We start from the raw sequence: 13,368 nt of genomic DNA, 5'->3' as shown, positions 1-13,368 counted from the left end.
ATTGCAGTCGTTGCCTCTGCCAGGTTCTTGAATCCCTTAAACAGATTGTGACGCAAAGGCTCTAAGACCGGGTATTCCCAGAATCACAATCACTGAAATACTTGTATCTCTGACGTGCCGCTGACCAGTAAGAATTAGGAACAGGAGTGGGGTACAACGTAAGCCCATATTCACTGGAGCCATGAATACAATTCTCCTCCGAACACTGAAATAAACTGAGCTTTAAAAGCGTTCCTCTGGCAGACTTTTCTGGGTCGAAACAGCAGCAGAAGAAGATGGCGTAAGTTAAGGGTATAAGTAACGAGGGTTGTCATAGCGAAGTTTTATGACAGACTGAAACAAAGCATCTTTTGAAAAACTCGTAATTTTCTTTATTACCCAGTCTATTCCTCCACACCTTTACTTTGACAAAGTACAAGGAATTCAACTTCTCCGTAACAGCGATTGTCATAATTAGTGTAGTCGTCTCCTTTTCATTCACTTTTCCCATCACCTTTATACCTTGTTATTGCTGTTTTCCCCTTCCTCTCCCTCTCTGGCTCCTTGTAGGTCTTTCAGAAACCACACAGTCCTTAACAAACCTATCTGTAGAACGAATAACCCCACAGGTGCCAACTATCCGTCTCGAGCCACTTCTCGTAAGAGCCACAGTCACACTTTTTTTTTTTTTAAATTATGATCAAAATAAAGAAAAGCAGAATAAAAGATTTAGACATGTTTTAGACAGTAATAAGCTTCAGGATAAAATGTCCTGCTAGCACTATGAAGATGGTACAGAGAGAATAGCAAAGCATTGCTCTCTGGCTTGATACTTGGAACTGGTTTCAATACGAGTTGCTGCAGATACCCAGCAGCACCTTGGGGAATATGGGACAACTATTAAGCTGCATACAGTACAAAAACACTTCCCGATCTCACTATCACTACCTTTAAATTCAAATTATTCTCTGTATCTTCTTTTCAAGGCATCACAGTAAGCACTGGGTCATTCCATGCTTGCTTGAGAATGTTGGCAAATAGCAGTTAATAAGCCTGGGGGACATAAAAGCATTTTAATGAGATCATCTACTTGGAAAGGGAAGGAGAATCTGTAATATTGTAATTATACTTAAAGTGATGCTTTCATGATCCACTATAAAACTGAATCATAAGTTTTCCCTGTGGTACCAAAAAGCATTGTTTTCTTATCTGAATTTGGGATATAAGGAAGAAAAAACGTCTTTGGTTACAAACAAGCTTTGTGTTTCCAAACTAGAGCATGTTTCCCTCATTTTCACTGTTTGCTTCAGGCATGACAGAGGTGGCTTATTATGCTGCTATAGCTTAAGGGATGGAGTGTGATATTTCTCCTGGCAGTACGCAGTCTACATTTGCAGTAAGGATGATGCCTCAATCACATCTGCCCATCAGAGAAACTTAAGAACGCACAACCCAACCCTTATATTTGCATTTTTGTCAGTAAAACATCAGCTACTAAAACCTGAAGAGCCAGGCATATCTGTTCCCAGACAAACACAGCCCACACAATCCAGTTCGGTCGCAACCCATAGTTGACTAACAAGCACCACCATCTCTGCAAGCACCAGCTCAGGACAGACTAAACAAGTGGAGTATGTGGGAGCTGAGAGAGAAAACCTCTAGCCTTACCCATACTTCCTACTCTCGCAGTAGTTTGGGGGAAGAAAATCAAGAGGGAGGAATGAAAAGCTGTTTGATGAGGAAGATGAAAATGACCACCACTGTATCCCTCTCAACTCCTTCCAGCAAGCTCAGCCAGATACGAAGAGCCAGATCTACAGCAATACGCAGGAACGTCACAGCCTGTTCTTTCTCACCCTTGCACATCTGCGCCAGTCCCTCTGGAAATTGTGGCGACTGCAGCACCAGCCTCCAGCGCCCTGGGGTCCTCAGCTCCGGCACTGCCCATGCCCAGCCCAGGGCTTGCTGGCACAAGCCCTAAACTCTGTCACACACATGGACTCACAATGGGGCCGCCGCCGGGCTGCCACCACCACGCACCGGCACAAGCAGATGTATCCCACAGAAGAGGGCAGGGGCCTGTGCCAGGCTGCAGAGAGGGGAGGATCAGCCGCGACTCCACTAACAAACGAAAGCTCGACTGCAGCCACTACAGTGCCACACAAAAACTGGTGCTGCTTAATGCAATCTTTCTGATGCCACAGGTAAAGAAAAAGAAATCGCTGGTGTAACAGGAATGAAGACTAGCCGCTCATTGTTTTGAACAGGCTTCCTTCTGAAAGGACTCTGTTGAAAGCCAAGGAAAATAGAAAAGAGAGAAGAGAAAAAACAGAAGATAAGCAAAGGCCAGTTAGTCAGACACGCCGAGGAAGGAATGGGCACTCTGTATCACCTTCCTTTTGTTAAAGAGAAGACTCGACACATTGTTTCAGTACCTCTTACCTGGGAAATCAACATTAAAAATATTAACGTTCAAAAAATACACAGTGCTCGTTAGCAGGAAATTACATAACAGTAAGAAATTACTTAAACCACCATTAAAATTTGCTGATTCTATCCAGAAAATTGTTAAGACATTCCCAAGCGTTTCTGAAAACTAGGATCAAATGCTACAGTCCCAACTGATTAAATAGTACAAAATTCTGTTCCCCGTACATGAGTTATCAGTTTAGTACTCTGACCATCACAGGTTTGTTAGGAAAGTTAACGATCAAAACCTTTTGTTACTTCAGCAAGAGCAACTACTACCAGCAAAGGCATGCTTCACACCTGATGAGTAACTTCTTAACAATAGGGAGCTCTGGCACAGGAAGAGAAAAATGCAGAAAAGTCAAAACGCTAATTAAGTTTAGTAAAGCTTATAATGGAATGTGCTATATGTTTAAGAACTCTTTCTTCAAGTATTGTAGTCCTTTAAATACCAGCTCTTGAACAGGTGAACAAAATTTATGTGCAGAAGTTTGTTGTTGGGTTTGAAAGTGAATTCATTCATTAATATTTCAGAAATATTTTACACTGGAAAATAGTGTCTAGTCACAGATAACACAACTTATTAGTGACAAAGTATTTTAGACATCATACATGTCAGTGTCGCGCACGTTCTCCAGTTATATTAGAAACAACATTCAACATAAAGGTTGTCTTCAATTGAACTTACAAACTACACAAGTCTTCTGCATCAAGTAAAAAAATCCTCTTTTGCATAATATTGTTTTCTTAAAACTCAGAATAGAAAAACTTCAGAACTTCTGCAAGCCGCACATTACTTTATCCTACCACACACATGAGAAGAAGCACGGAAACAGGAATTGCAAGGTAAAGGGTTTATACCTGCGTGTAGAGTCTACAGACCCTTGAGGGGAACACAGATTAGTAAAATCTCACTACTCAGAAAGCATTCAGTTATATTTGTTTTCAAACAAAAAGATATGTGTAAGTTGTGTGTGTGTCTAATCATGGAAAAAGTCTAGACGGAACAGGTAGGAAGCTCAACCCACTATTATAATACGAAGGATTAAACTGCAGAAATGTAAAACATACATGTTCAACATGTTATTTACAAGGTTGTTATTCAAAGGTCATTGACTATTAAAATTAAGTTTATTTCACAAACCAATCTGTTTTTACAGGTCTTAATCCTATGAACACTGCTATTCTTGTCAACGCACTGCCATATTAAGAACACACATCCTTTTATATCAAGATTAACTTTATACTGTTTTTCCTGTTCAACTGTAATGAGGAGCATTGCTCACTTGATGACTTTGTTAGCTTCAGCAAATTAAATATGATGTATTTTGTTATAACATAGCCTTAATTCCTAAACCTAACATGTGGATAAAAAAAAAGTTCCTAAGGAACAAACATGGTGATGCAAAGCTGTTATCTAGAAAAATCTGAACAGTTTTTGAGGATTCGGCAAACAAATAATAGGACAATTAACATCTTTCATGCTGTTAAATTTAGCTAAGAATTATGTCATGTTCTTCAGCATCAAATATTTCCCATGTTTCTGCAGCTTATGAAAACAAGAAGCCATGGGATTATAAGAAAGGCTCATTTAATATGCTTTGTAAAGACTCCGTTATCAAGAACATTAGTAACTAGAAGATCTCCAAATCGTGAGCATTATCAATTTCAATAATATCTTCAGGTTCCATCTTTGCTTCGTGATGCCCCTCCTGTAGATCATCCAGGGAAGCCAGAGCCTCATTCGTGTCGCTAGCAAAAGTCTCACGAGATGCATCATCATATTCTTGCAGGTTAAGCCCTTTAATAGCTTTTTTCATCTTCTTTCCTAGAACTTGTATTCTCCTCTTCTTAGCAGCTTTTTTGTTTTCATACTCCTTTTGGTTTTCCAGATAGAATATTTCCTTGAAAGAAAACAAAAAACATTTGGCACATTCATTTTATTAGTGTTTCCTAAAGAAAACAAAGAAGTAAAAAAACTTTTTTATTACAAATACTGCTCCATAATATTTAACTAAGATACACATTATTGATAGTAGAAGTATGAGGACAGACTGCACTTAAGGAAAATGCCCGATAAATAATTTTATGGCATAATTTCTCAGCGGTCTCAAAGTGTACGTAATTAAGCATCACTAAGTTTTCATTTCAAGTTTGCTGATGATACAAAACTGGGAGGAACGGGTGGTAGACCAGAGAGTTGTCCTGCCATACAGAGGGACCCGTAGAGAAAATACGACCAAAGGTTCTATGACAACTCGAGAGAACTTTCCTCCACAATTGAAATTTGAGTCCAGGTCTCATGATCTTTACTGCCAAACCTTTGTGAACCTCATTAACATCTTCTCTACCGCAAAATATGACTGTTACAAGTTTCCTCCATATTTCAAGGGGAAGAGTATCATGTAGCAGAGCTAAATGCTGCTACATGCCTTTCTTTCCCTGCTTATTTTTTTAAAAAACATAAACTGCATACAGAAAACATTAATGCTTTTTTTTCTCCCCAAAAGCTGCAAGTCAAGTGCTAAGGATATGCAAATCTGTGATAGTTGTATACATGACCACCTGCACCATGATAGGATTACATATACTTTTCCCACAGGTTTGTATGACAAATGATGTCTCATACCATCAATCAAGTTTGTTGAGTGAAAACTGCTGCTTCATTAAACACTTGCCGGTATCAGCAAGAGAAGAATGAGACACGCAATTACAAGGGCATGGAAGAGGGGTACAAGATCAAATTTTTTTTTTTTTTTAAGTGGGATAAAGCGATCAAACTTAAAACTTTTTGGGACCACTGTAAGCTATGAAAGGTTGTGCGTTTTACTGTTGTTTTTTTAAACATAAAACAGACAATCACAGTTTATGTTGATTTGTTTCTCAATTCCCCGTACAAGATGCTAGGATGGTTTACAGAGTGCACTATAGCTACCTACAAACAAAATAAACAAGTCTTTCTTTTAACAAAAACTTTAATAAAATGGCAAATACCATGGAAAAAAACATAAATTGTTTTAATTGAATGAAGAAAACACCATCTCAGTCTATTTCATACCCTAAAAGGAAAGGCAATAATATTTACAAGCTGACAAAACTAATTTGGTGAGCACTGGATGAGGCCAGTGAGCAATTCAGACTGGGTTCAGACCACTATCTGACTTAATGGGAAATACTGCCCGGTGCTACAGCTGGAGCTATATAGGACAAAAATATTCTATTAAGAGAGCACCATTCAATCCATGCACAATGACGCAGAGTTCCAAAGGGAGAAATACAACTGCAGATAACATTGCTGTAAGGTATATACAAATTAAGAAAAATCCAATGTTTATCTCTTCAGGCTCTACATCATCATCAACAGGTTTTTGTGACTGGCAGTATGTTAAAGGTGTTCTCTCTGCCTAGTGTGAATGGCAATTAAGCAAAAAAAACCCACAAAAAAATTGGCGGATGTTTTGAATGTTAAAAGATGGTTTCTTTGGAATATAGAGTTAAACTTGCTAGAAGTTACAAGAGAGATTCAATCATAACATTTCTAGTAGAAAAAACCAAAATTTACTTTGGACAATAATTTGCAGTCTTGACAATTTTACCTTGATTTGTTCTTCTTTGATGCTAGGTGTGTTCTTCAGCAGGTTTAAATAAACGCCCCCTGGTGTTCTCCTCCTAGTGCCGTTCTTAACAAGGAAAGAGTAAATTAGTAATAGCAAGCTTAATACGTAAGCATTGATATAAAAATAGCATCTAAGACAATGCTTTGTATTGAGACAGAGTAAAAAAAATAAATTCTGCTGTTAGGTATTACATAAAACCAACCCTGGCTACATTTTATTTGTGATTGAACTAGTCATAAGGTCAACAACCAGCTTGCTACGTTTGGATAGGTAAACAATAAGGTTACAAAACATTTGCTTTAGAACATAATACCAAACTGTTCAACCACATACTAAATCTGATCATGGTAGTGAAGAAACAAAACGTGAATAGTACTCTTAACTACTCTCGCAACTATCTGCAATAACGTATATACTAGGTTAAATATTCAGAACATTCCTAACATACAAGCCCAGTAAACTGTCAAAAATGAATTTCACAAAATTATGTAGACCTCGGGTTTTTTTAATTGTGCTCAGCAATTCTACAACTTATCTGCATATCTGCAGGATTTTCCATTTTCATACGCCTAAGGCATACAAACACAACGTGTACTTTCAAGTTTCTCCCCACAACATATTAGTTCCATGCTTCAACAGTTTTCAGTGTAACAGCAGTGGTGCAATGTGTCATACTGAAGCATGAACAGACTCAGCTTTGAAACCTCTGTAAATTATAAGCACTAATTATACTATTATTCAATTACCATCCATAGTATATAAAGTTGAACTGTTACTCCAGTGCTCTGATATTGTATTAAATGTGATACTTCTCTGCTAAATAAGAAAAATACAATCCAAAAGTCCTAAGAACCGAGAAGGTCAATTTTTAAGTACGTTCTTGAAAGAGCAGACACCACATACTTTTATCATCCTATCAGCACAAAATCCCAACCAAGAAAAACAGTATGATCTGCCTTTCAAATGGCGTACTTTGATCTGCAGCCAAAGGAACCTGTGCCACCAGGAGTTGTGTCCTTTCACCTCCTTGGTAAATACTTGTTAATAAGTACTTTAATTCTTCAAAAAAATAGACTGCTTCTAAGACAGGCGCTAGCTGGAAAGTTGTTGCTTTTTTTTTGGAGGGGAGGTGGTGGTGGTTTTTATTTTGTGTTGGGGGGGGGAGTTTGACCCCCCCCCCCCCCCCTTTTTTTCCTCCTCTCTACTTCCAATGATGGAACTTAAAAGATATGAATTTTAAACAGATGCCTGAAAGTACTTACTAGCTTCCTCCCACTTTTTTTTCCTGCTGAACTTTTGCACTGAGGCTTTGTTATTTAACAAAAAACATACCGAGAAATTGATAACCTAACCATTAAGTATATGATTTTTACCGTGATTTGTAGCAGAAATCAGTACTCAGTTTTGCTCTACTGATACACAAGCCAAGGGTTCTCTAATAAAGCTAACAGATTCCCTTTTGAAAATTTCTCTTCAAATGTGACATTAGAAATGCTCACTAATGAGTATGTTGACCTGTGATGGCATATTGATTAACTCAGTAGACAGGTCAGTGCTGTCAAACATCCACCTGACTTACTGAAGAAATGAGCCAGAGGCTTCACCTGGATCCTAACGCTACAAGCTATTATTCAAGCTTCAGAATCCTTCACTCTTACCTCTGCCAGGGGAAGATCCCAAGGGGAGGCAGAGTAACAAGATACAATGTTATCACTGTAAATCAGATACTAATCTCAGTACAAAAAGTTGGGCCATTTCCAGGTTCATTCATCTCATTGTTTACTCATATCTTGCTGGAAGATTACATCATTATTTATTAAGCGACTTTCATGGCAAGGGACAGCCATGAAACTGTGGAAGAACCTGTCCAACATGAAAGCTGCGCAACAGTACTATGTAAATATTCTACGAGTAAAAAGTTGTGTGTGTGTCCCCAACAAACCCACAATATCACATTTTTCTTACCACTATGAACAGTCCACCATTTTGTTCCACTTCAGCTGTTTCCATAAGCAGTTCGATAGCTTTTCTTTTCCCAATTATTTTCACTACTCGGGCAATTAAATCTTTCTTTGGCTCACAAAGCCTTAAAGGAGGGGAAAAAAAGACACATTTATTGTCAGTATAATTTCTTGAGTAAAATTGACCATGGAACTTCCATAATGAATAATTCATTCTGTGGGACAAAGCTGTGCTAAAATTAGAGTCTATACATTTGAATTTGTTTCAACGGCTTCTTGAATCGGATTTCAAAATACCGAGCTTCTGAGGGATAGTTTTTTCTAAAGCATGCAGCTTTAAAATTTGTTTCAATGAAAATGCACTCATTATTTTTCTTCTATTGATGTGTGAAAGATTAAACCAAATAAAAGACTGCAATGACCTGTATAAATCTCTGAAATTAAAACATCTGCTGTGCATTTAACAGTCAAAATTACAGCACCTTTTACAGTTAAATCAACAATTAACTGGAAACAACAGTAAGTATAAAAGTTCCCCTGTATCATGTGCCATTCAGACAAACCTACATGATAAAAAAGAAATCAGTCTGTTGAGTAATCTATGATAACCTATAAAATGCAAACAAGAAAAAAAAATTGCAATATTACTGAGTTAAATTGTATTCTTTTGTTAGCAACAATGTCCTGAAACAGAAATTTTCATTGTCATTCTGCATGAACGGAGAGGCTTACACAGCATCAATTCACTGTGCCAAAGTATGTACTCCCACTGGAAAACATCTTGTCCTGGTTTCGGCAGGAACTCTACCCCTGCCGAAACCAGGACACATCTTAAGCCCACAAATCAATACCACTTGTCCAGAGCAAGAGTTCATACGCTAAATTGTCATTTTTTAATGGCAAAGCTTCTCATTAAGCACCATCCCAAGCACTACAGCTCAGCGGTTTTACACTTTGGGGACCAACAGACCACCATCGTTACCAAAATTTCTTGAAGACCACTGTCTAGCCTAATTGCTTCATCTGACATTACTATGCTATAAAGTTGCATATGTTACAATGACTGCATAATAGAAGGTGTCTGACCACAGATGTGAACAACTATTTAGAACAACCAGGCTAGCTTCAACTGCTTCAATTGTATGACTGAAGTTACCCGAAATTAAATGTTAAAACTTACATTTTAGTGACAATTATCCTAATCATGAAAAGGATTACCCAACCCGCCTAACTTTATACTTTGTGTTTAATCTCACTGAGTTCAATGAATAAGGCACCAGAAGGTAAATGCTGTCTTAAATATTTATAGGATTGAGTTCTAAATTGTGAATTATTGGGAGATATGGAAATGTTTCTCAAAGATGCAGAGAACTTTAAGATAACCAGGATTCCTTAGAGAGCCTTCTGTTAGCAGCAGTGGCAGCTTAAAGAGTCAAATCCCCACCTAGCGTCCATTCTGGTCCTGCACAATCCTCCTGTACATGTGCTTTAACAAGCAGCTGTGCACTGCAACAGGAACTGAACAAGGTGAAAGGCAAAAAATGGCACAAGATGGTCAGAAAAACTCTTTGATTTCAGTTCACTGTGTGGGCCAGCACAACAAAAGGTTATGAATCCAGGCACAGATGGCACAGCACAGGTCAAACAACAGTGCTGTGATGTGTATAACCACAATCCTACTGATGCAGTTCACTGCCACTACTATTATAAACAATTAGAAAAAAGAGGCTTCTGCCCTATTTTGATGAAGCTCAATATAACAAAGAAAAGTTTATTACAAGAGACATGCTCAAAGTTTTCAAATTCATAAATGGGAAGCTACGAAGAACTGGTAACAGCATTAATAATTGTCTAATTGCTGTACTGGCAATACTAAGTATCACATGTAAGAAATCAACAATGATCAATAAACCCAGGTTTTATTTAAAGGTCAAGCCAACTGTCAGTAAATCTTATAACTCTTGTTCCCTATTTAACATCATTTTCTTCCCTTGCACCACTGAAAAAGGATCGTGGCAGTTTAAGAAAACCTAAGTAAGAACGACTGCACTCATGTGCCCTCCCTCACACCATCAGTCCAGTGCTGCCAGTGCCAGCTCAAAGGAAGTTGTGCAGCAAATTGGTTCGGGAAACAAGTCTGTCTGCAAACTAACTCTTAAAAAAAAAGCAACAGGCTTTTGGACAGATAAGTTTTCTGACTCAGCTCAGCGTACAATAACTAAATAGCAGGATTGTGAAAAGAATTGGATTGTGGTAAGTGTGCATATGGCTGGAACTTGGTAACCCCAGCAGGGGCTTCCATAAATTAGCACAGAACTGCAGCTCAGTTTCACAACACAAAAAGAGGCAAGGCTTGATTTCAGTGCTGGTGTCTAACCTTGGTGCAGCCCTTGGTTACAACAGCTGCAAAACGTTTTCTTCAGACAAGCATGTTCCATGTAAAGAATATGTGCATTTCGGAAGCTGTGCTCTCCAAACCACTACACAGTCCAAAGATTTCAAAGTTTCAAAGATTTATAACTCAGCCAGATTTTCATGGTGACCACAGCAGGTGTTCATTGGTGTCCAACTCTAAACATGCATCTTTACTCATGGGGTATTTCCTAAAAAAGCTACTAAATCAGTGTCATGAAAAACAGTATTTTTCCTTGCCATTGTCCTCAAATAACAAAACATTCTGGTGGATCTTTAAAAAAAAAAAAAAAAAAAAAAAATCAGACAGTATTACTGGATGCTTCTACAAGATACCAGCCATAATACTGCATTTTAATCCCAGGATTTTGGAAACACACACAACACACTCATGCTTTTTGTAATGTGGTATGACATCTTACACATTTAGCAGTAAGAAAGCTTTTTTTCCTCCTCTTCTTTTCCATCAACGGTTTACCAATACTTAAGTGAAGATACACTGTTATTAAACTCACCGATAAGCAATTTCATCTGCCACTTTTTCCTCTGAATCTTCTTCTGTTATCTCATACCTTCCTTTATATTTCATTTCTTGTCTTTCACCCAGTCTGTCTTTTACAGGCCGCTTCCTTTTGAGAAAGCCTTGCCCATTTTCTTCTTCTGCTGGCAATGTTTTCTTGTCATCGTGCATGTATTCATCCAGTTCCTTATCTAAAGTCTCTGCCTCCTTTTGCTGAGCTTCCTTCATCAGCTTTTTAGCCAATAAATAATTGTAAGTCTCAGACTGCCTGCTTCTGTCAATACTACCATCCATGCCTAGAATCCCAAGTTCAGTAGCCACTGCATCCTGATTCTGCTCCTGGAGCACGACACCCCAAATGTTGTTGACCTTCTTGCCACCTAGAGCAGTTTGTTTTTGGTGGCTCTGGCTAAGCTGAAAAGGCTCAGATTTAGCAGGAGGAAAGTTAAAACATTTCTGTCGTTTTCGTTTCCACAGACAGCTGTCATCATCAGATTCAGAAAAGCTTTCATCACTTGAATCCACACTTTTGGTTGTCCGATAAGGAACACTTGGTGCACATGATGACATGTTGCTCTGGAACGGTCTGCCTGAATCATTGCCATCATGTGATTTCTGAAATGAAAAAGTAAATGTCCGTTAATTTAATTACTCTTGTAAATTAAAAGAGCTATCAAGTCACACCAAAGATTTGATTAGCTAGAAAACTTAATTCTGACTCATGTGACAGTTTGGGCAGTCCTCTATGAGCATTTTTTGAACTACAGTTGACAGGAGCATCCTATGAAACTTCTGTATTTTGGATGCTCGTATATGAAAGACAGCACGGCTGCTATAGAAAACACATATTAGGAGTTGCTAATCTACTTAATGTAATCTTTGTTGAATGAAATTAAAATTATTATGAGACTGGAAAAGCTATCAAAATTCCCAAGTCTGACAAAGACACAACATGCACAGCAGTTCTAAGAAAGATTAAAAAAACCAAACCACCACGGCAACTTAGAAGAAGTTTTTTTTAACCAGATAGAAATTAATATTCTCTCCCAAGTCTGAAAGGGGTCAAGACTAGTGATCTGCAACCACAATAGTGTTCCCAGACTCAAGTGAGAGAAAAAAAATGACCAAAAACCCCAAAACCACACCCACAAAACTTGGATGCTGCTCAGACTTTGAGAAGCTAACAGCGTATCGTGATTCTGGTTCAATCAGGACAGCACATGACCAGCTGGGGACAGTAATACCTTACGGAAGAACTGGGGTTTTCTGCCTTTAAGCCAACAAGACACCACAGACTCACTATGGCTTCCTATTAATTAGGACAAAAACCCTAAAGGTTTCAACATACTTTACAAAAAAAAGTCCCACTGCTATAGAAAAATTAAAGAAATTCTGTTGTCTCATACACCTGACAGATAAACCGAAATATGAAAGCCAAACCTGCTCAAATCTGCATAACCTGTGAAAGCACCATGGGAAACTTAACCCAGAATTCTTATTTTCAGTTGCTGAAAACTTTTGGCTACACCGTACTAACCTGCAGTAAGCATTTTCCTTACTCATAATTCCAGTTTTTCCCTAACTGATTTCCTATCATAAAGTTATACGCTATACCGTGTTCTTTAAAAATAAGATCTCTTCCTTCAGTTTCAGGTGAAATAAAAATTCTTTCTTTAACCTTACTGCTTTCACCAACGTTATGGCACCATTTCTTCTTCCTCCTATTAGCAAACAGAAAACAAAAGTCTTCAACTTATTTTATCACGTTATGAAACACAAACCTTTAATTTAAAATGTATTCCATACGGCAAAACACTAACAGCTCCACAAATTAAAAAAAAATCCCACGTCTGTAATATTTTGTGCTACACATCCCAGAACTATATTGCAAATAAATCAAAATAACTAAATAAAAATCCTTACACATACAGCGTCATACACTGATTTATCTCATTTTGAAATCTTTTCTTGCCCACACACCACCATGAATTCCTCATAAACTTCATAACACACTGTAACGTGAAAACAGTATGAGCCACCTGGAAATAAATAACAACTCTTCGGCACTTCACGGATGCAAGAGTTGTAATGTCAAAGGAAAGCAGTAATCGCCACTCATTGCTTTCATGCGGTTTTACAACGGCTTGCTTCTATTGTTCTTGAAGCGACCAACGGTACCGGTGAGCACTCTCCTTTGCTCACCAAACCCAGCGCCCAGCAACAACAAAGGCCTCCCCCGCCCCGCGACAGCATGCGGTTTTCCCAGACGAACGGGCACCGGAGGAACAAGCTGGTTCCCGGGACCAGGGCACGGGGAAAGCAGTCACCCCAGGGGAAGGGCCCCCTGACCCAGCCGCCCGGGCGGTAGCGGGGCCCCCCCTTCCGCAGGCGCCGAGCACCGCCCCGGCTC

At 38.6% G+C, this 13,368-nt stretch overlaps 1 protein-coding gene across 1 annotated transcript in view; it reads right to left on the bottom strand.

Annotated features, from left to right (window-relative positions):
* Window positions 1-3,034: 3,034 nt before the first annotated feature.
* Window positions 3,035-13,368, bottom strand: part of PHAX (phosphorylated adaptor for RNA export) — a 36,118-nt gene continuing 25,784 nt past the window's right edge. Inside the window, exons 4-7 of the mRNA XM_009319663.1 lie at window positions 10,954-11,573; window positions 8,031-8,151; window positions 6,045-6,128; window positions 3,035-4,352 (exon numbers count right to left, since the gene is read on the bottom strand). Of these exons, the coding sequence (XP_009317938.1) occupies window positions 4,083-4,352; window positions 6,045-6,128; window positions 8,031-8,151; window positions 10,954-11,573 (1,095 nt within the window). The 3' untranslated portion in view covers window positions 3,035-4,082. The remainder of the gene's footprint in view (window positions 4,353-6,044; window positions 6,129-8,030; window positions 8,152-10,953; window positions 11,574-13,368) is intronic.

Source organism: Pygoscelis adeliae, unplaced genomic scaffold (genome assembly GCF_000699105.1).
Source record: "Pygoscelis adeliae isolate BGI_AS28 unplaced genomic scaffold, ASM69910v1 Scaffold110, whole genome shotgun sequence".
Lineage (NCBI taxonomy): Eukaryota > Metazoa > Chordata > Aves > Sphenisciformes > Spheniscidae > Pygoscelis > Pygoscelis adeliae.
This window is presented reverse-complemented; position numbering and strand designations above follow the sequence as displayed.